At 39.7% G+C, this 23416-nt stretch overlaps 1 protein-coding gene across 1 annotated transcript; it reads right to left on the reverse strand.

Moving 5' to 3' along the window:
* Positions 1-4760: 4760 nt before the first annotated feature.
* Positions 4761-22609, reverse strand: LOC110212155 (SLAM family member 9-like). The gene is made up of 4 exons (XM_020992046.2): positions 21832-22609; positions 9921-10259; positions 7847-8176; positions 4761-6772 (listed from the first exon to the last, which is right to left on the reverse strand). Exons 1-4 carry the CDS (start codon positions 21878-21880, stop codon positions 6567-6569), a joined length of 924 nt encoding a protein of 307 aa, XP_020847705.1. The 5' UTR covers positions 21881-22609; the 3' UTR covers positions 4761-6566.
* Positions 22610-23416: the final 807 nt, after the last annotated feature.

Below are 23416 nucleotides of genomic sequence, written 5' to 3' on the forward strand. Positions count from 1 at the left end.
TCGTATGAGATAAAGTGCAAGTTGTTTTGTGTGCCCTGTATGTGTATACAAAAGGCACACAAAACAAATATAAGGTAGTTTGGGTAGGGAAAGCTCCAGGAGGTAGAAGGGTGGGAGATAACGTAGAAGGTGACATTTAAGCATAGTCTTGAAGGATACTAGGAATTCAAGGAGGTAGAAGTGAAGACAGAGAGTATTCCAAATATGGAGAATAGCCATTGTAATGGCATGGAGACATAGGGGATATTGTGCATGAGCAGCAGTAAGAAAGTTGGTTAGACTGGACTCCAGAGTGTGTGTGTGGAAGGGTAGGGATGTATAATGAACCTGGACAGATAGGTTGAGATGAGGTTGTCAAGGGTTTTAAATGCTGAACGAAGGAGTTTATATTTAATTCTAGATGTAATAGGGCGTCTAATGGAGTTTATGGAGTAGAGAGGTTACAAGCTGGGCTTGAGGACAGCTAGCTGGTGTAGTAGATAGAGCCCAAGGGTTCGTAGCCCTAACCTTTGAAGGATACCCTCTAGAACCCTAAGGAGTTGATACAGCTGTCTGGGATAGTGATCCAAGAGGGTACTCTGTATGAACATAGGAAAGATACTGTAGAAATGAAAGGTGATCTCAGAGGGAAGCGTCTTGAAGTAGTGAGTGTATGCATGCAGAAGGTGGCATTTAATCTGAGATTTGAAGGAAGTCAGAGAAGCAAAGAGGTAGAGGTGAAGAGGGAAAACATTCCAGGCATGGCAGACCACCTGAAATGGAACAGAGCCAGGAGAGAGCTTTGTGTACAAGGAACAACAAGGCCAGTGAAGCTGGGTCCTGGAGTAATCAGAGGGGAGTGAAGCATAAGAAGACTAGAAAGGGGGTCAGGTTGTGAAAGTCTTTAAATGCCAAACAGAGACACTGATGTGTAACTTTGGTGGTCATACAAGACCGCTGCAGTTTACTGAGTAGAGGGATGGCATAGTCAGACTTTAGGAAAATCACTGGCAACTATGTGGTGGATGGACTGGAATAATGAGAAAGACCCGAAGCAGAGAATCCAACCAGAAGGCTCTGTTGATGGTTTAGGCGTGAAGTGATGAAGACCTGCATCAAGGTGGTGACTGTATGGGAGGAAAAATGAGAACTAAATGAGACTGAGCACAGAATAATCCTTTTTTGGGTCATAGATGTGGAGCTAGGGAGGGGCAGAGCCAAGATGGCAGAATAAAAGCAGTGACTTCCTTCAGCTCTCCCCCAAATCCCTGTAAAAAAACAGCTCTAATCAAATTCTAGAGCAGCAGAATCCACAAAAACACAGTGAGACAAATTTCTAGCCCAAGACAACCTGAATGGTTGATTAGAAAGGTCTATTGCAGTGGACTTGGAGGAGAGTGCAGTTCAGTGTGGACCAAACAGGCAAAGCCCAGGCCTTAGGGAACCTGGGTCGGTCCTGAGGGGATTGAATTAAGGAGAGCTGTGGTGGTTTACAGACTACTCAGCCCACAAACACCAAAGAAAACTTAGAAGGTTAGTAGGAAAGGTTTGTCAGACCACAGTGAGAGAGGAGCTTGGTCCAGCCCCAGTCCCAGCACAGCCCTGAGGCAGCAGCTGCTTCCAGAGCTCTTGGCCCACAGCCTGAGGGGCAATGGAGTGGCTGATCAGAGGGGGATTGCAGGGATCTCTTTGCTGGTACTGAGGCAGAATTTTTTTGCTTTGCCAGTGCTGGATCTGGGTGGCAGTCCTGGAGCTTGGTGGAGCTTGTGGTGGTAGTGGAGAGCGAATCTTCCTCACAGTTCCAAGGCAGAAAAGAGGTCACTCATAGACCAGAGCACAGGCCAGGAAAGGAGTAAACACCCTGCCCTTGATCATACCACCTTGGGAGAACTGAAAATTTACAGGTCCCTAGAAGTATCTCTGAAAACAGTTGCACAAAACCACAAAGCTTGGGACAGTACGTTCTCCACACTGGAAGCAGACCCTCAGCTTAACAAAGAGTTTAAAACTCGAGTAATTAGCTGGGAACATGACCAAACAGCACAAAAAGACTCGGACCATAGAATCTTACTTTGGTGACAAAGAAAATCAAAACACACAGCCAGAAGAAGATAAGAAAGTCAAAGCTCCTATATTCAAAGCCTCCAAGAAAAATACGAATCAATCCCAGGCCATGGAAGAGCTCAAAAAGGATTTTTAGAAGCAAGGAAGTAAGAGAAGTAGAGGAAAAACTAGGAAGAGAAATGAGAGTGATGCAAAAAAATCATGAAAAACAAGTCAACAATTCTCTAAAGGAGACGCCAAAAATACTGAAGAAAAATGGCAAAAGAGGTCCAAAAAGCCAATGAAGAGTGGAATGCCTTAAAAAGTAGAATTGGCCAAGTGGAAAAGAAAGTCCAAAAGCTCACTGAAGAAAATACTTCCTTAAAAATCAGAATGGAGCAAATGGAAGCTAATGACTTCTTGAGCAATCAAGAAATTATAAAAGGAAACCAAAAGAATGAAAAAATAGAAGACAATGTGAAATATCTCATTGGACCAACAACTGACCTTGAAAATAGACCCAGGAGAGAGAATTTAAAAATTATTGCACTGCCTGAAAGTCATGATGAAAAAAAGAGCCTAGACATCATGTTTCAAGAAATTATCAGTGAAAACTGCCTTGATATTTTAGAACCAGAAGGTAAACTAGAAATGGAAAGAATTCCCTGATTACCTCCTGAAAGATCCCCAAAGGAAAACCTCTAGGAATATATTCTTTAGCCAAATTCTACAGTTCCCAGGTCAAGGAGAAAATATTGCAAGCAGCCGGAAAGAAACAATTCAAGTATTATGGAAAAACAATCAGGATAACACAAAATTTAGCAACTTCTACATTAAGAGAGCAGAGGGCTTGGAACATAATATTCCGGAGGGCAAAGGAGATAGGATTACAACCAAGAATCACCTACCCAGCAAAACTGAATATAATTCTTCAGGGAAAAAATGGATATTCAGTGAAATAGAGGACTTTCAAGCATTCTTGATGAAAAGAGCAGAGTTGAATAGAAAATCTGACTTTCAAATACAAAAGAGAAGTAGGAAAAAGTAAACAGGAAAGAGAAATCATAAGGGACTATTCTATTCTATTCTATTCTATTCTATTCTATTCTATTCTATTCTATTCTATTCTATTCTATTCTATTCTATTCTATTCTATTCTACTCTATTCTATTTGTAACTCATGAGACCTTTGTCAGTATTAGGGTAGTTGGAGGGAAAAAATTATATGTGTAGATAGATAGATAGATAGATAGATAAATGATAGGTAAATAGAGGGCACAGGGTGAGTTGAAGATGAAGGGGTGATTATCTAAAAAGTAAAATTAAGGGATGAGAGAGGATTATATTGGGAGGAGAAAGGGAGAGGTAGAATGAGGTAAATTATTTCACATGAAACAGGCAAGAAAAGGCTTTTACAGTGGAAGGGAAGTGGGGAAAGGTGAGAAGGAATGAATGAATCTTGTGCTCATTGAATTTGGCTTAATAAGGGAATAACATACACACTCAATTGGGTATGGAATGCTATCTTACCCTACAGGAAAATTGTGAGAAAGGGAATAAGAGGGGTGGAATGATAGAAGGTAGGTCGGATTGGGGGAGGGGTAATGAGAAGCAATACTTCTGAGGAGGGACAAGGTTAAAAGAGAGAATAGAATAAAGGAGTGGAACGAGACGGGATGAAGGGAAATATAGTTAGTTTTTCACAACATGACTACTATGGAAGTGTTTTGCATGACTACACATGTATAACCTGTATCAGGTTGCTTGCCTTCTCAAAGAGGGTGGGTGGGAAGGGAGGAAGGGAGAAAATTTGGAACCCAAAGTATTAAAAACAAATGTAAAAAATTGTTTTTACATGCAACTGGGAAATAAGATATACAGGCAATGGGGCATAGAAATCTATCCTGCCCTAGAAGAAAATAGAAAGGGAAGGGGATAAGAGAAGGGGGGGGTGATAGAAGGTAGGGCAGATTAGGGGAAGGGGTATTCAGAATCCATGCCATCTTGGGATGGGGGGAGGGGCAAGATGGGGAGAAAATTTGGAACTCAAAATCTTGTGGAGTGAATGTTGAAAACTAAAAATAAATGTATTAATAAATGTTTAATATAAAAAATTAAAAAAAGAAAGAGAAAAGAAGAAAATAGATGTAGAGATAGCTCATAGGTCATTTAGTCTATTCCTCTCATTTTAGGAAACAGGGCTAGGATGGTTGTGACTTACCTAAGGTCACATAAATAGTAAGTACCTGAGCTAGGATCTGAACCCTTATCCCTTGATACCAAACTCAACATTTTTTCCTCTGTCCAATATTGCTTTATTGTGACTCTTCCCAGATAAAATAAAAGAATTTATCTAATAAAAATTTATTGAACATTAGCCATATGCCAGTCACTATACTAGGTGCTTTGTGTGATGCAACTTTGAATAAGATAAGATCCTTGACTTCACAAAGCTTCCACAGGATACAGGAGAAATACAGAATTCACTATAATACAATATAGTTTGTAATGCATGTGTAGGCTTTATATATACTTGCTTGGGTCCTCCTCCAACCTCCATTTACACTGACAAGTTGGGTCCCACGGAGTAAAGCTGATTATATCTTTCCCTTAGGGTTCTAGGCTTACCCCTGATGGGACTATGGGGCTGTCTGTTTTAAAATGACTTCTCGTGAGCCTCCACCCGAGTGCTTTTCACTATGCATATTAATTGTTATTAATTAGTCTGCCAGACTCAATTAGTTTTTAGAAAAGGGTTTTTATTAAGGTAATATGATAAAAAAAACAGTTGGTACAAATATCCCCCCAAGTATCTTTGGGGTGCTCTCTCACAAATACATTGAGTGCAGAGGAAAGTGGATTCAAGCCTAGAGAGCACATGCAACAAAGAGGTAACTCACAGCTCTTGCAAATGCTTATGCTATACTCCTCCAGATGGTTCTCTTAGGTATGTGTGTGTGTGTGTGTGTGTGTGTGTGTGTTTGTGTGTGTGTGTGTGTGTGTGTGTGTTTTCCTTCTGTGCTCTTTAAAGAGCCTTGAATTTGTATGGAGTCTGTCCTTGTCTCCCTTTTCAGACATTGCCACCTGCTGTTCTGAGGACCCTGCTAGGATGCTGATGGGAAGATGGAAAATCATGAGAAGATGGGTCGTCTAAAATCCTAGAACTCCAAAGGATCCTTCTCTGAACAAGGCAGAAGGTATACCTAGGCTGAGGTTTAGGGGTGACCCCCGAGCAATTCTTACTCAGCAATGCTTCTCTAGTCTCTCTGCTGCTAGACATTTTAATCCTTGATTCCAACTAGTTCTGGCATCTTATACAGGTCCCAGAAGTTGTAACCAAGTGCCACCACCAATCCAAACAGACTTTGTGTTAAACCTAGGCCTTGTTCACACCTAGAGGATAATTAGGATATATTCTCATCTGATAAATATAACAGGGCTTAGCATTTTCATTCAATGGAGTAGGATGGTTTGATTGATTTGGGGTCCCGCCTCAAAATTACTCTGGCCATAACTGAGTAGTGAGCCAGTAGGGGTAGCCTGGTAGCATAGTGGATAGAGTGCCAGGCCTGAAGTCAGGAAGATTCATCTTTCTGAGCTCAGATCTGGTCTTGAACACTTACTAGCTGTGAGACCTTGGGCAAGGAACTTAACCCTGTTCACCTCAGATCCTGTTCTGTAAAATGAGCTGGAGAAGGAAATGGCAAACCACTGCAGTATCTTTGCCAAGAAAACCCCAAATGAGGTCACAAAGAGTTGGATGTGACTGAATGAACAGCAGCGACAACAAAAAGCTTGTACCTATTATAGGCTGTGAGAGAATACATCCGGATAGGTTAAGCAGTGAACTTTTAATCTCCTACTATGTGCAAAGCACTGTGGTGGGTACTTGGTAATACAGAAATATTAGATAATACAGGGTTCCTGCCACCATGGAGCTAATAGCTTCATAATGGAAGGCTGCTAGGAAGACTTCATGGAAGTCATTCCTATGAATCTCATTCTTGCCCAGGGACACAGAGCTCTGTGAGGTGACTGCTGGGCAGTTCTAGGAGAATGAAACATGCAGGTGGATGGAATTATGCCATCATTATCAAGACCTAAAATATAATTTGGTGACTTGGGCATATAGAAAAGGCCCTGTGACATAAAGGCAGAAGGGAAATCGTGAATAAAATAGAAGGTTCGTGTCTGTTTAGGACTATGCCTTGGTGGAGAACAAAGTCAGGTATGACTTTACTCTTCTGACCAGCTTCTTCTTGTGGGCAGAGACACCTCCCTCACTGACCCTGAGGTCCCAGCAGCCTGGAGGATAATACATCAATGATTCTAACACTATTAATTCTGTAATCTGCCACATCAGGGGGAGGAAGACCTCTCAGCCTTTCTTGTTAGCCTTGGCATGAGTAGAGGGAGGCCAAACGGTAGCTCTATCCATTGGCCAAGCATGCAAACTGTGGCTGGAGGGTCCTGGTTGGCTTCAGTATGTTGATTTCTTTTTTAACGGTAGCTGAGGAACCTGAGGGAGGGGATGGGGGCTTCCATCATTGTTTGTTGACTAATGACATGTTTTTTCCTAGTCGACGTGGCTGGGGCTCTGTGACCTGGCGCTTCTTAGCTGGGCCCTCTTCAGTTTGCCCCTTGTCCAGGGTGAACCTGCTGCCCAGTGTCCACAAGAGGATTCCAAGGAGGAGAAGCCCCTTCCACAGGAGAATCCACTTCAAGGGGCAGGAGTACACATTCACAGGCTCTATTGGATCAGAAACAGAGAATTGGCCACGTGGAATAGGAGACAGTTCGGGTTGGTTGGGATGATGGGTGGGAATTCATCTGGGCAATTTACTCCCAAGAGGTTGGGCAGATTCCCAGGATGCCAGACCGCTCAGTAGAGCTTTTAGGTATAGATAGTCAGATTATTGATGTCACTTGAGGGGCAGGACCAGGGTTATGGTAAAACCATGCTGCCTTCTCTGTACTGCTTTCAATGGTGAAAGGTGAGGTCTGTGGGTGAGCCCATTCCAAAGTAGGTCAGAAATATTCCCCTTGACATCAAGGTTATCCCTTGCTGTTCCCCAAACCCCATCCCTCACCCTCCACTCCTAGGAAAGCACAGAAGGTTCAGATTGCTCCCATTTCACTGGAGTGGCCTCCCAAATCATCGCGAGAAGAGGGGACAAGGATGTGGGACAAAAGCATTGCACCTCCAGTTCAGCATTTCTTAAACTGTGGGTCAGACCCATATGGGGACGTGTCAGTGAATGTGGGGATCATGAAAAATTTGGGAACAGTAAAAGATTTCTGAACGTGATTAAAAATTAATTAATAATTAAAAGTGTAATGAATCCGAGGTGTTTCTGGCAGCACTTGCCTTCAGCAACTTTGCCGAAGCCTTGGTTCTGAACACTAAACATGTGCACTTTGCACTGTGCACACCCTCACACCACGCTACACTAACAAACACTGCCAGAAACCCCTTTGCTTAGATTCAAGACTATTGTCTGTGGTAAAATTATATGTACACCAAAGAATTCTTTTAAAACAAATTCGTTTATGATTTATTATCAGTAAATGTTTGATTTGTATACCTATTTTATATGCCTGTATACCTGGGGTTGTATAAAAATTTCTTGGGCGAAAAAGGGTCACAAGAGGAAAAAGTTAAGTAGCACTGCCCTAGTTCCAATGAAAGAGTATGACTGAGCAGCTTTGCTAAACTCCTACCTGTGTAATTGGTATGTGATATGAATTACCCAGCTTTCCCATTTAACCCTGGAACTCACTCTCCCCACACCTACCTCCCACTTCTGAGATCCATCACACCTACCCTGTGGGGCTTTGTCTGAAGCATAGATGTCCTTCAGAGCACAGATATCCTTCAGGTCTATGGTGATATTTCTCTGATCCACAGGATTACTGGCCAAGCAGGTAAGTGAGGAGTTTGATGGACCCACGGGTAAGGACAGACTCACAGTTCTGGAGTTGGTAGATTCCTCTGACAGTTCTGCTTGGTTCAGCCCACTCAGGAGGTTCCTACTTCTCCAGGTTATTGTTACAGATTTCCCAGGCCCTGAGACTTGGCAATCCAGAGTGATGTTGCACCAGAGTGGTGTGAGACACTGGGACTGGATATGGATCTGAGGGTCAGGGATGGGTTCTGGGGTCAAAGGAAAAGGAGAGAAATTAGGGCCAGGTACATGGAATATCAGAAGTCTTCACTCAAACATAAGATGCCATCAGCTATCTTTCACAGAATGCTAAGCTTCACAAAAGGGAGTCCTTTATAGTACTCAATAGATATAGAACAATCACCACCAGAACGTGTTAGGGAAATTTGGCTCCAGGGTAAAGAAGCACCGCCTGGATCTTCCAATCAAAATTATAATTCATGGTGTGAAAAAATACAACTAACTGAGGGAAATTTAGTTGAATGTATGATGGTAGATTTAGTTATTAAATCGGCTCCTGTGCTTCTGAAACAGCCCAGTTTTTGCTTCCTCTCAATTTTGGTGCTGTGAAGCCAATCCCTGGGTGCTCGATCCTAGTTAGAGCTCTGATAAGCACTCTTCCATTTTCCAAAGGAGAAAATGAGGACCAGAGAAGAGAAGAGGTTCATTCTACTGGCCAAGTAGCCTAAAAATTCTGTCTCTTAGTTCCTGCTTTCTCTCTTTTGGTACTGAAGACTGGGTGAAAATATCTAGTTAGGAACTGAGTGGGTTTTTTTTTGTAATTGTTTTGGGATTTAAGGAATAGAATTAGGGTAAATGGAGGTGGAGAGAGAGAGGTCTATAGGTGACTGAGTTAACTTTGAAAGAGGAAGGATCCTATGATTTGGAGGAACTTGGGTGCTGTGTTCCAGAATGAGTCCTTCTCTACTGTCTCTGAATCCCCTTCCGCAGACTTTGGCTTTCATATCGGACTTTGGAGGGAAAGAGGTACAAAGAACAGCCTGTCTATGGGTGAAGAAGGCATCTGTGTCTTGGCTGCAGTAAGCTCTGCCTTGAGGAGTGAAGGGGGTAGGGGAGAAGCAGTAGCAGAGGCAGCAGAAGGAAGAGAAGCAGAATAAAAAGGAGAAGAGGAGGAGAATAAAGACAGGAGTATAGAAGAAAAATTAGTTTTGGCAGCATCAGCAGAGTCACACACGTAAGAAGTATCTGAGGCCAGATTTGAATTTGAGTCTGACTCCCAAGTCCAGGATTCTATCCACCTAGCTACTTAAAACAAAACAGAACCGAGCAACAACAAGAAAAACCCCAAACATGTTTGTTTTTACCACCCATCTGACCTTGAGCAAGTCACTGAATTTCCCTAGCCCTCAGTTGCCTCAGTAGTAAAATGAGGGAGAGGTTGGACTAGATAGCCTGTAAGGAACTTCCCAGTGGAGCTGTCTGAACATAGCATGGGCTACCTTGGGTGAGTCAGGACATAGTCATGAGTTCTGTGGTGAGGGAAGTCTTCCATCGAGGTGAAATGATTGCTTGCCTGGGATGCTGCAGAAGGATTTCCCTGAGGTTACAGGTTGGATTAGAATCAGTGCTTCTTAAACTGTGGGTTGTGACCCCCAGATTTGGCAAAAGTAAAAGGTTTCTGAATGCCAAAAATTCTGAATGCCAGAAATTATTTAATAATCAATTGTGTAATGAATCTGATGTGTTTCTGGCAGTTCTTTCCCGTGTTGCATGATATGATTTCACTGCAGCCTTGGTTCTGAACACAAAGCATGGGCACTTTGCACTGTGTAGACTCTCAGGCCACACAACATCAACAAAAGCAGCTGAATCTTGAAAAGGGGTCACGAGTGAAAAAAGTTTGAGAAGCCCTGGACTAGATGACCACTGAGGTCCCTTTCAACTCTGGGGTGCTCTGATTCTAGGCTCCCTAGCCTTTGGAGCCATATTTACCATAGATGGAGAGGGCAAAGGAATGAACATTGAACACTCCAGAAATGAGTAAGACCCGAGCCTCATACAATCCACTGTCCTTGAGAGTCACATTCCTAATGATGAGGGAGCCATCATCCATGGCATCCAGCCTCTTTTTGTATCTGTCCAAGGGGCTGTACCAAAGAAAAGAGTGGCTCCCAGGCTGAAGGGAGAGCAGCTGAAGCTTCTCAGAATTAAACCTCCATTCAATCTCTTGGATTTCTGTCCCTTGGGAGACATTCAGTGCGAGCAGGATGTCTCCCTTAACAATCCCATCCACGGTGTGGCAAGAGTTCCTGGCTCCTTTCTTCTGAGTGCCTGTGTTGGAAGACCAGAGAGTCATTCAAAGGCTTCATTCATTCAACAACCATTTAATAAAGCTCTTACTATGTGCAAAGCAGGTGCTTGGCACTAGGGAATCTACAAAGATAAACAAAATGTGGTTCCTGGCCTCATGGAGCTTATCACTTAGAAGATAGCTATCATGTATAGCTTTAAGGTTCACAAAGGACTTTACACACATTATCTCGTTTTATCCTCACAACAACCCTGGGAGGTAGGTGCAATTATTCTCCCCATTTTGTAGCTGAGGAAACTGAGTCACAGAGAGATGAGGTGACTTGTCCAGCTTCACACAGCTAGTGAGTGTCAGAAGCAGGATTTTAACTGAAGCGAGATTTCCTGACTTCAGCACTCTGTGCACTGAACCATCTAGATGCCTGGAGGATATAACACATAGACCAGAATGCAATTTGTTTTTATTGTGGTATCATAAGATCAGATAAGAGCTAGAAGGAGACTTAGTGAATCCTCTTATTTTACATGTGAGGACACAGATCGGCAGGGGAGAACTAACTTGCCTCAAGTCACAGAGTAGTTACCAAAGCTGAGAACTGAACCCAGGTCCTGGAGCTCTCCTCCTCTACAAACCAGCTGCCTCTCAAAGCTTAAGACTTCAGTAACTGAATGACCTCAAGGACATAGGCATTCTTGTATAGGTCTCCATCAGATCACAGGTCCTCCCCTTCTCATCCTGGGAGATTCTTGTCTGTTTGTTAAGTTGTTTTTCACATATCCGACTCATTGTGACTCCATTTGAGGTTTTCTTGGCAGAGATACTAGAGCAGTTTGTCATTTCCTTCTCCAGCTCATTTTACAGATGGGGAAACTGTAGATCAAGTGACTTGCCCAGGGTCACACAACTGGTGTCTGAGGCCAGATTTGAACTCAGGAAGATGAGTCTCCCTGATTCCAAGGCTGACACTCTATCCACTGTGCCACCTAGCTGCCTGATTTTTTGACTATGTCCTCCCGTAAATCCTCCACAGAAGACTTAATCATCATACCCAAGGCCATTTTGTAGAGCTTTTGATCTGTGATTATCTGTGCAGCCTCAGAATTACTTTTTTTTTTTTTTTGGGGCTAGGCAATGAGGTTAAGTAACTTGCCCAAGGTCACAACTAGTAAGAGTCAAGTGCCTGAGGCCGGATTTGAGCTCAGGTCATCCTGACTCCATTGTCAGTGCTCTATCCACTACACCACCTAGCTACCCCTCAGAATTACTTTTGACAGATGCCTGAGCCACCTCTTTTCCTTGCTGTTCAACTTCTTTTATTCCACTTTTTTGATACCCAAGTCATAGCTGTAGATATATAGGTGTTCCAAAAGACTTAAGGCAGTTTAAAAAACTTAATGAATTAATTTTTAGTTTTCATTATTCACTTTTATAAGAATTTGAATTCCAATTTCCCCCCCCCTTTCCCTTTTCCTTCCCCAAGGTGGCATGCAGTCTGACATAGGCTATCCATATATAATCATATTAAACATATTTCTACATTAGTCATGTTATGAAAAGAAGGATCAGAACAAAAGGGAATAATCACAACAGAAAAAAAAGAGCAAATAGTATGCTTCGATTTATAGACTCCATAGTTCTTTCTCTGGATGTGGATAGCATTTTCCATCATGAGTCTTTTGGAATTGGCTTAGATCATTGTATTACTGAGAAGTGGACTTAGGGCCATTTTAAGCTTTAATAGCTAAACCCTATAAAACAATAACAAAGCAATAATAAAAAAGAAATAAATAAAAATCAATTTAATCTTCAATAGTTTAAAACTGAATTAAGGCTTTTGGGACGCTGTATAGCATAAAGCTTGTCTAAGACTTTTGGGACCTGCTGTATTGTTGATAAAACATGTCTCTTCTTTCATGCCTCTTATGCCACACTTCAGAACTCCACTGATCTCTCAGCTCATAAATCTCATGAGGCTTTTCTGCAACAACCAAGGAGAAACTGAGGCAGTTTGCTGAAGTCACTAGGTAACCTTGTAGTCAGAAAGTTTATGTCCTGCCTCAGACATATGCTGGCCATTTGGCTTTGAGCAGTCACTTAATTGCTAAGTGCCCCAGACAACTCTCTTAGACTATAAGTTGCAGGGGTGATCACCTTTTTTTTTTGTGGTAGAGGAAGTTCCTCCCTGGTAACCCCTTACACTTATAAAATCACTGGTCTTATTAAATTAAAAAAAACAAAAATGGTGGGGTGCCGCTAGGTGGCAAAGTGGATAGAACACCAGCTCTGTAGTCAGGAAGACTTGAGTTCAAATCTAGCCTCAGACCAGACACTTGACACTTACTGTCTGTGTGACCCTGAGCAAGTCACTTAACACCAATTTCTTCACCAAAAAAAAGAGATAAAAAAGGACTGGTGGAAACCTAGGGAGTAGATAAATTGTGTTCTCTTAGCTAATAAATACAACTAGAGAACAGATTAGGGGCAGCTAAGTGGCGCCATAGGGCACAGAGTGATGGGCCTAGAATCAGGAAGACTCATCTTCCTGATTTCAAATCCACCTTCAAATACTAGCTGTGTGACCCTGGGCAAGGCACTTAACCTCCTTTGCCTCAGTTTCCTCATCTGTCAAATGAACTGGAGAAGGAAATGGCAAACTACTCCAGTATCTTTGGCAAAAAAACACCAAAAGAGATCAGAAAAAGTCTGAAAATGATAGAATGAAAAGCCACAGTGCCTGGATCTAGTCTCAAATGCCTAAGATTTTATCCTTGTCCCCAACAAGAATATAACAAATATCTATTCCCTTCTTGGATGACAATCTGTAGAGAATATACCTGTGTTCTTTGGACCCACTAAAAGTGGGAGTGGGACAAGGAAGAGGGGACAAGTTTAGGAAGCCCTAGGCGTGAATGATGCAAACTTTCCAACCAAATACCAGTTTTATACCATCACATATTTTGAAAATCACCATGTAATCAATTGCTCAGAACTGAAGCTCTGATTATGCATGGACTAAGTTTAGTCTTTGGACCTGTGATTTCCTTGGTATAGGGAATTACCAGTGATTATTACCTACTGTGCAATCTCAAAGAGTTACTTGGGGCATTGAGAGAGTGTGTGTCTTGCCTCGTGTTATAGCCAGTAGGTATCAGATTCAGAAATTGCAGAGATCTTCCTGACTCCATGGATGGCTTCCTAGCCACTCTACCAAGCTGTCTCTCAGTAGCTGGCATTTACATAGCATTGTGAGGGTTGCAGTGAACTTCTTAATGTAGCCCTTGCTTCTAAATGATCTTTTTTCATCTCTGTGGTGACCCAAGGGTCCAGGAAGTCTTACCCAATAAGACAGACTTTGTGGCAAGACAAATAGAATTGAGAATGTCAAGCCCACCAGTGAAAGTGAGATTGCCCCATCATCTCAAAGCAATTTCAACAGATTTTACTTTTTAAAAAAGTTGATGACTTTTGTTTTTCACATCATCATAATTTCTCCAGTATCTTTTCCTCTCCCTGTCCCAGAGAATCTTCTCATATAACAACCAGTACTTTTAAAGACAAAAAAGGGAAAAGAAGAAAAAAATCAGCATAAATGACCAATGCATTGAAAAAGTCTCACAGTAAGTGAAATGTACAATGCTTGTGGACCTCCTATCTCTGCACAGAGGTGGGATGGGGCTGTCTTCTCCCTTTTCCTTTTAAGACAGCCTTGTTCTTTGTAGTTTTACTACATTCATTTGATATTTTTTGGTGGTTGTTAATTGTTTACATTGTTGTTTCATGGACGGTTTTCTTTCATATTTCAAATATATTATTTCATATATATTAAACATATTTCACGTACTGTTTTCTCTGCTCTGTTTACTTCACACTATATCAACTCACATTGTAGAACTTTCCATGATTCCCTGTATTCATCACATTTGTCTTTCTTACAGCACAATAATATTCTAATAAATTCATGTACCATAATTTGTTCAGTCACTTCAGCTGTGTCTGACTCTGAGACTGGAGTGGTTTGCCGTTTCCTTCTCATTTACAGATGAGGAAACTGAGGCAAAAAGGATTAAATGACTTGACTAGACCTAGTAAGTGTCTGAGGCCAAATTAGAACTTGGGAAGATGAGTCTTCCTGATTTGAGGCCTGGCACTCTATACAATGTGCCACCTAGTTACTCCTTAACAATAGCAGTAACACTAACAACCACCACCATCATAATTTGTTTAGCCATTCCCCAATCAATGGTTATCTACTTTGCTTCCACTTTTTTTTTTGGGGGGGTATTACAAAAGGTGCTGCTATAAATATTTTGGTAGATAAGAACTTTTCTTATACCTCCATGGGGTAGAAGCCTCTCTGGGTCAAATGTGTATGGGCATTTCAGTCACTTTATTTGCATAATTCCAAATTACTTTCGAAAATGGTTGTACTAATTTGCAGCTCCACCAACCATGCGTTAATGAGTCTATCTTCTCAAATCCCGTCAGCATTGACTAGTCACATTTGTTATCATTTTTCTCAATTTGCTGAGTGTGAAGTGAAACCTCAGGGCTGTTATATGTAGCTAGGTGGCAGAGTGGATAGAACCTTGGATTGGAGTCAGGAAGTCCTGAGTTAAAATCTGGCCTGTGGCCCTGGGTAAGTCACTTAACACCTCTCTGCCTTAGTTTCCTCATCTGTAAAATGGGAACAATAACAGCACTTATCTCCCAGGGTTGTTGTAAGAATAAAATGAGATATTTGTAAAATGTTTTGTAAACCATAAGAAGAGAAAGGCACATGCATTTATTAAATATTATTATGTGTCAGCACTGTGCTTAATACTTTGCTATACATCTGGACTCAGGTCTTCCATCTTCAGGCTAATATTCCTAAAATACCACTTGCTACTGAAACTCAGAGCTGGTGCCAAGGAAGGGGCTGCACTCTCCCCTCCCACCCCAGGACCCGAGACCATGCAGCACCTGGAAGGACCTTGATAGAGTTAGTGCCAATTTGCAGTAATACCTCCCCTTTTCCACACCAGGGCACCTTCTTGCCCTCAGCCTTACTGCTAATACTACTCCCTTTTAAATTCTCATCTCTTTCTACCCCTGCCTGAGGGGCTGCAGAATCATTCATTCATCCCCACTTGTCCACACTTCTTGTCTTTCCCACAGCATGTTGCATTAGTATAGGAAGTGGTATGTGTAGTGATATAGTAGAAAGTGCGAGTCCTATATCTGATAGAGGTTTGATTTGGAGCACATATAAGCAATTAATATACTTTTATATGAATAAGATCCATTTTCCTATAGATAAGTGGTCAAAGGATGTATGAGTAGTTTTCAAAAGAAGAAATGCAAGTTATCAATATCCACATATACGAATGTTCCAAACCAAAATTTCCAAACAGAAATTAATTTCCAAAAGAAATTAAAATGAAAACAACTCTTAGGTTTCGCTGATACCCATCAGGAATTATTTTCTAAATCTCCATTTTGTGTGATTTGTCCTTTTTTCTCAAAAAGGACCATAACATTAGGAAGATGATGCCATGACTTGCAATTGACTTGGATTTAAGGAGGGAGGGCTGTGCAAAGTCACCAGCCTCACTTTCTCCTCCAGAGCCATCTGAGTCCAGCAGCCAGACATAGATGAGCATGACTGGAGATGGCCCAGGATGCAGCAGGAGACCATTTTACAGATAAGGAAACAGTGGTTTAGACACGTTAAGAGATTTGTCTTAGTTATATAGCTATTAAGTTAGAGTTGGAATTTTTACCAGTATTGTTTAATTTCTAAATAGAGGATTAGCCTTCTCACCGTCTTCTTTCCTCACTTCATCTTTTTTTCTTTTCTTTTTTTAATTTTGAATTTAAAAAATAGAACAAGCATTTCTATAATATAATAGAAAAAAAGATGATTGCACATGAAACTGCAAATCTATTATGCACTTGCTATTCCTTTGAAATATATAATAAAGTTATCATGTAACTTTCTTTTTTTCTTCCTCTTCCTTCCTTTCACCCTAGAGTTGGCTACCCTTCACACAACTATGTGTATATGTAACACATGTCATATATGTTATATATAACACACGTATAACACATTGTATATATATGTAAAACCATTCTACATATACTTCTATTTAGCAGTTCTTCCTCTAGCTGCAGATAGCATCTTTCTTCATATGTCCTTTATAATGGATATTTATAATAGTCAAAATGATTTAGTCCTCAAAGTTGTTCTTGAAACAATATTGCAGTTACAGTATATAGTATTCTCTTGGTTCTGCTCATTTTCCTCTGTTATTTCATGCAAGTCTATCCATGTTTTTCTAAGATCATCAATAATTTCTCATAGCACAGTAGTATTTCACCACAATCATATACCGCTACTTGCTTAGTCATTCCACAACTGACAGGTATGTCCACAATTTTTAGTTCTTTGTCGCCACAAAGAGAGCTGCTATAAACATTTTAGAACATATAGATTCTTTTCCTTTTTCCCTAATCATCTTTGGAAACAGTCTTTTTGTGATATTGTTGGGTCAAAGTTTAACAAGTCTTTGTTCATAATTCCAGACTGCTTTCCAAAATGGTTGGATTAGTTCACAGTTTCACCAACAGTAAATTAGGGTCCCAATTTTTCCACATCCCCTCTAACATTTGTCATTTTCTTCTTCAATCATTTTAGCTAATCTGATGGCTCAAGGTAATTTTAATTTGCAATTCTCTAATCAATAATGATTTATGACTATAATTTATTTTGATTGCTTCATCAGAAAACTGCCTGCTCATATCCTTTGACCATTTATCAATTTGAGAATGACTTATATTCTTATGATTTGACAAAATTCTTTCTATATTTGAGATATGAGACCTTTATTTGAGGAACTGTCCATAAAAGTCCACCCCTCCCATTTTCTGCTTACTTTTTAATCTTGCCTATATTGCTTTTATTTGTACAAAACCTTTTTAATTCAATGTAATCAAAATTATCCATTTTATGCTTCTCGCTGCTCTCTATCTCTTGTTTATTTATAAATTGTTTGCCCTTCCATAAGTCTAATAGGTAATATGTTCCATGTTCTTCAAATTTTCTTGTAATATCTTTTTTATATCTATGTCATATATTTGACCTTAAATTGGCAAATGGTGTAAGATTTTTGTCTATGCCCAATTTCTGCCAAATTTCTTTCTAGATTTCCCAACAATTTTTACCAAATAATGAATTCTTATCCCCAAAACCCAAATTTTTACACTTGTCAAACATGAGGTTACTATAGTCGTTTGCTGCTGTAAATTGTATGTCTGCTCTGTTCCATTGATATTCCTTTCTATTTCTTAGTCAGTATCAGATAATTTTGATAATTACTACTTTATAATACAGTTTATTTTTTTTTTAATTTTTAGTTTCTTTAGTTTTTTTTTTGTTTGTTTGTTTTAGGCAATTGGAGTTAAGTGCCTTGCCCAGGGTCACACAGTTAGTAAGTATCAAGTGTTTGGTCTGAGGCCAGATTTGAACTCAGGCCCTCCTGACTCCAGGGCCAGTACTCTATCCACTGCACCACCTAGCTGCCCCTATAATATAGCTTAAGATTTGGTACTGCTAAACTGCCTTCCTTTATTTTTTTTATTGTTCCTTTGATATTCTTGAACTTTTTGTTTTTCCAAAGGAATTTTGTTATTATTTTTCTAACTCAGTAAAATAATTTTTTGTTAATTTAATTGGATGGCATTGAATATATAAATTAGTTTAGGTAAAATTGGCATTTTTATTATACTGGCCCTTCTTATCCATGAACAGTTAATATTTCTCCAATTATTTAAGTATGATTTTATTTGTCTAAAAAGGTTTTTTTTATAATTTTGTTCATTTTGGTCTGTTTTGGCAGGTATACTCCCAGGGATTTTATACTGTCTAGAGTTATTTTAAATGGAGTATCTCTTAACATCTCTTTTTGCAAGGTTTTGTTGGTGATATATAGGAATGCTGATGATTGATGTGGATTTACTTTATATCCTGCTACTTAACTAAAATTATTGTTTCACTTAACTTTTTAGTTGAGTCATTGGGATTTCCTAGGTGTATCATCATATCATCTGCAAAAAGAAATAGCTTTATTATCTCATTTCCCATTCTGGTTCCTTCGATTTCTTTTTCCTTCTCTTACTGCTATTGCTAGGATTTCCAACACAATATCGAATAATATTGGTGACAGTGGGTGTACTTGTTTCGTGCCTGATCTTACTAGGAAGGCTTCTAGCTTATCCTCATAACAATAACGGTTGGTGATGGTTTTAGGTAAATGTTTTTTAAAAAATCAATTTAAGGAAAAATCCCTTTATTCTTATACTTTTAAGTGTTTTTAATAGAAATGAGTGTTGTACTTTATCAGAAGCTTTTGTGAATCTATTGATGGAATCATATGATTTTTGTTGCTTGTATTGTTGATATAGGCAATTATGTTAATAGTTTTCCTTATGTTAAACCATCCCTGCATTCCTAGTATAAATTCTACTCATTCATAATGTATAATCTTTGTAATATATTGTTGTAATCTCCTAGCTAGTGTCTTATTTAGGACTTTTGAATCCATATTCATTAATGAAATTGGTCTATAATTTTCTTTCTCTGTTTTTACTCTTTTTACTCTTCCTGGTTTAGGTATCAGTATAGTATTTGTTTCATAAAAGGAATTTGGTAGGACCCCTTCTTTGACCATTATTCCAAATAATTTATTTAATATTAGAATTAGTTGGTATTTAAATATTTGATAGAATTTACTTATGAATCTGTTTGGTCCTGGTGCTTTTTTCTTAGGAATCTCATTTGTGGCCTGTTCAATTTCTTTTTCTGAAACAGTTCTATTTGGATATTCTATGTCATCTTTTGCTAACCTAGGCAGTATATATTTTTGTAAACATTCTTCCATATCACTTAAATTGTTAAACTTATTGGCATATATCTTGGCAAAATAACTCCTTATGATTGCTTTGATTTCATTTTCATTAGTGATATATTCACCCTTTTCATTTTTAATACTAGTGATTTGGTTTTCTCTTTTTTAAAAATCATATTAACTGATGGTTTATTTTATTGGTTTTTTTTCCAGAAAACCAACTCCTAGTTTTTACTTATTAATTCAATGGTTTTCTCAATTTTGTTAATTTCACCTTTACTTTTTAGAATTTCCAACTAAATGTTTAATTGGGGATTTTCAGTTTGTTCTTTTTCTAGTTTTTTTTTTAAATTGCATACCCAATTCATCAGTCTGCTGTTTCTCTATTTTATTGATGTAAGCATTTAGAAATATACATTTTTCTCTGATTACTGCTTTTGCTGTATCCTATAGGTTTTAATATGTTGTCTCAATATTGTCATTCTCTTTAATGAAATTATTGATTGCTTCTATGATTTGTTCTTTAGCCATTCATTCTTTAAGATTAGATTGGTTAGTTTCCAATTAGCTTTTATTCTATGTTTCTGTGGTACCTTATTAAATGTAATTTTTATTGTATTGTGATCTGAAAAGGATGCTTTCAATATTTCTGCTTTTAACTATAAAATTTTTATGCCCTAATATATGATTAATCTTAGTAAAGTTACTATAAACCTTTTTTTTCCTTTTTAGCCATTTTTATATCTAGCAAAGAGTTCAGCCCAGAAAGGGCCAGTCTGCTGTGTTGATTATCATAAGTGATTTACTAGGTGGCTCAGTGAATAGAGCACTGGGCCTGGAATCAGGAAGACCTGAGTTCAGATCCCTTCTCAGATATTTGCTAGCTATGTGACTCTGGGCAAGTCACTTAACCTCTGTTTGCCTTAATCCATTGGAAAAGGAAATGGCACTCCAGTATCTTTGCCAAGAAAACCCCAAGGATGGTATTGAGGAACTATGGTCCATGAGGTCATGAAGAGTTGGATAGAAATGAACCACAACAACAATAGCTCTAACATGGGTTTATACACAGTTGATGCTGTATAGTATATGTTACAGTCATTTCCTCCCCAGTATATCCCAGTAAAAGTGGAAAAATCAGACCTTTTGGGATAGCAGCCCTACAAGCTGGTCCTGGGTGCTGGGGCCCATCAGAGATGCCATGTGCTCATCTACCTAGCCTGTCCCACCTTGCTTACTGCCAACCCCACAGTCCCAGCAGTGGAGTCAGAAGAGGTAGACTTCTAGGAAAGGTAAGATACATTGAAGGCCTGAGAATTCAGAGCTCTCTTAAGTAGCTCTTTCTGTCCCCCAAATCCCAGGATACATTGAAAAGTGAAGAGAATGCTCCATGGAAGAGGGGAAGAAAGAAAGGGAAGGAAGAAGAAGGAAGGGTGAAGGGGGAAGAAAGAAAAAGGAAAAAAAGGCAGAAGGGAAAAGGAATAAGGGAGAAAGAGGAAGGGAGAATAGGGAAGAATTTCTATACCCAGGAAAGGTGAGAGATGCTGTTCTATCTGGCTAGAGAAGCACATAGGTCATTGAAGTTGGTACAGTGTGATGAAAAGCACAGGATTTGGAGTGGGAGGACCTGAATTTGCATCCCAATGGCTTCAGGGCGACCCTGAGTAAGTCATTTATTCTCTTGTCAACTTGATTTCCTCATTGAGGAGACTAGAGTAGAGGAGGCTTTAAAGACCTTCTAACTCCAAATTCTATGATCTTATAGATTATCTTCTTTGTCATATATACATACATACAGATATGTATATCTGTATGTATGTATGTACACACACACACACATGCATATATTCAGACTCTCCCTTTTCTTCTTCTTCTTGTTCAACAATTTTTCAGTCCAGTCAGACTCTTTGTAACCCTACTTGGGATTTTCTTGGCAAAGATACTGGGGGAGTTTGCCATGTCCTTCTCCAGCTCATTATACAGATGAGAATACTGAGGCAAACAGGTCAAATAACTTTCTCATGGTCACACAGCTAGTGAGTGTCTTAGGTGAGATTTGAACTCAGGAAGATGAGTCTTTTTGAGTCCAGGCCTGGCCTGGAGTCCACAGTACCTCATACTCAGGTCTTTTCAATTCTTCTTCTTCTTCTTCTTTTTTTTTAATAGTTTTTGGTTGGGCAATGGGGTTAAGTGACTTGCCCAGGGTCACACAGCTAGTAAGTATTATGTGTCTGAGGCTGGATTTGAATTCAGGTCCTCCTGAAGCCAGGGCTGGTGCTCTATCCACTGCGACACCTAGCTGCCCCTAGGTCTTTTCAATTCTTAAAAAAGCTTTCATTTGATCTTTCTATCCTCTCTATTTCCTGTCCCATCTCAGTCATCTCCTTCTTTGCCAAACGTCAATAAAATGTTGCCTTTATGTAACATCTGTCTTCTACTAGTTCCCCACTAGTTCCCTCTCTTCCACAATGCCTTGCAGTCCAGCTTTTTTTTTTTTAATTTTTCTTTTTTTGCAGTCCAGATTTTTTTTCTACCGCTTGACACACCTTGCCTCTTTAAAGTCAGGTTCAGAATGTTTGTCAGATTCAACCATTGTTTTTTGAATTCTCTTTTTCCTCTGCCCATTGTTCTAAATCAGAACAGGACACAAGAAGATGAGACATTTGGGGACTAAGGACCTGGGACCAGATTTGGCTGATTCACTCACCTTTTTGGGATTGAAGAAACAGGAGAAAAAGCTGGAGAATTCTCCTCATCCTGAGCCCTGAGCACTTCTTCCAACTCTGTATAATCAGGAGAGTATAATCAACATGGGGCTGATTGGGTACACAGGCTAAGCGGGGAAATGGATGATCAAGACAGGAAATGCGAGAGTTTTGTTGGTCATTTCAGGGTAGAAGGAAATGTCACTTATGCCCAGACCTACAGAAAATGTGAGATGTGTTTCTGTGACCACTTCCTCCAATTTCATAGAATCTCATAAACTAGAAAGGACCCTTCTCATGCTTGAACAAAAATATCCTCAGTGATATATCCAATAGGGGCTCATCTCGATGTTGCTCAAACATATTTAGATAATGGGAACTTCCTACCTACCAAATCATTCTATTCTATATTTGGACATTTTGGGAACACTTTTACTTATGACTGGGCCCTTTCAGACCTCCATGACTAGAGAGAAATCCTCTTTCTATGGGCTAACCTACTCACCAGGGAAGGACAAATACTTGAACTCTCCATAAAATAGAATTCTCTGTAGAAGAGAGACCATTATACTTATAATATTGGTTCATTTTAAGGAAATTGCATTGTAATCAGATTGGTAGGTTGGCATATTGTAAGGGACTGACTTGCCTTTGTTGAGATTTTTCTGTGTAAAATAAAAGTGAGTTATAGCTCTAAACAATTATATTTTCTCTTTCCTCCCTGATCCTTTCTCATCCCTATCTGCCCACCAAGGGGAACCATATCACCAACTGTGAGACCTTTTCCCACTATGGAGCAATTGTTTCCAGATGGATATAGAATCCCCTAAATTCTAAAGGGTCAGAATCACACTTGGGCTGCTACAAGCTCAGACCTGAGGTATCTGGGACTTCCCCAGACTCTAATGGCATGGAGCAGATCACCACTTCCACCTCCTCTGATCTAATCGTATGGGGCAAATTACAATAGAATATGACCTTTAGCTAAAATGGTGGAAAAAGTAGAAAAATAAGACAAAATTAAACAGAGTTTAGGTTGCAAAATGACAAGGTATATAGATGCTTCTCTGATCATGGTTATTCTCATGTTTCTCTTTTGCTCCAGGTTTTTAAGTTTGTCGCGATATTCCTCCCCTTACCGAATATTTCTTTTTCACCAGGAAAAGCCAGTTTGAGCTTTGGTCACTAATCACCTAGGTTTTGATCTTGTGAATTGCTAGATCAGTTTGATGAAATTTGCAAGTGGTGGTTTTGGCACTTAAAAAAGCATCTCCCTAAGGAAGGTGGTTTGTCCTTTGTTCTCCAAGAGGACCATGACATCAGGAAGGTGATACCATGATATGCAAGTGAATTGGATTTGAGTGAGGGAGGGCTGTGCAAAGTTACCAGCCTCACTCTCTCCTCTGGAACTATCCGGGTCCAGTGGCAAGGTATAGATCAGGACCACTGGAGATGGCCCCAGTTGCAGTGGGAGACCTTGGCCTTTTTAAACTTTTCCCCCAGGTCTCAGTTTGACTGAGGCAGTGCCCATTCAGTAATTAAGGCTAGATAAGAAATGAGGCAAAGAATGGCCTCTTTTACCTAGTC

This window comes from Phascolarctos cinereus, unplaced genomic scaffold, assembly GCF_003287225.1.
Source record: "Phascolarctos cinereus isolate Bilbo 61053 unplaced genomic scaffold, phaCin_HiC Scaffold_5;HRSCAF=322, whole genome shotgun sequence".
Taxonomy (NCBI): domain Eukaryota; kingdom Metazoa; phylum Chordata; class Mammalia; order Diprotodontia; family Phascolarctidae; genus Phascolarctos; species Phascolarctos cinereus.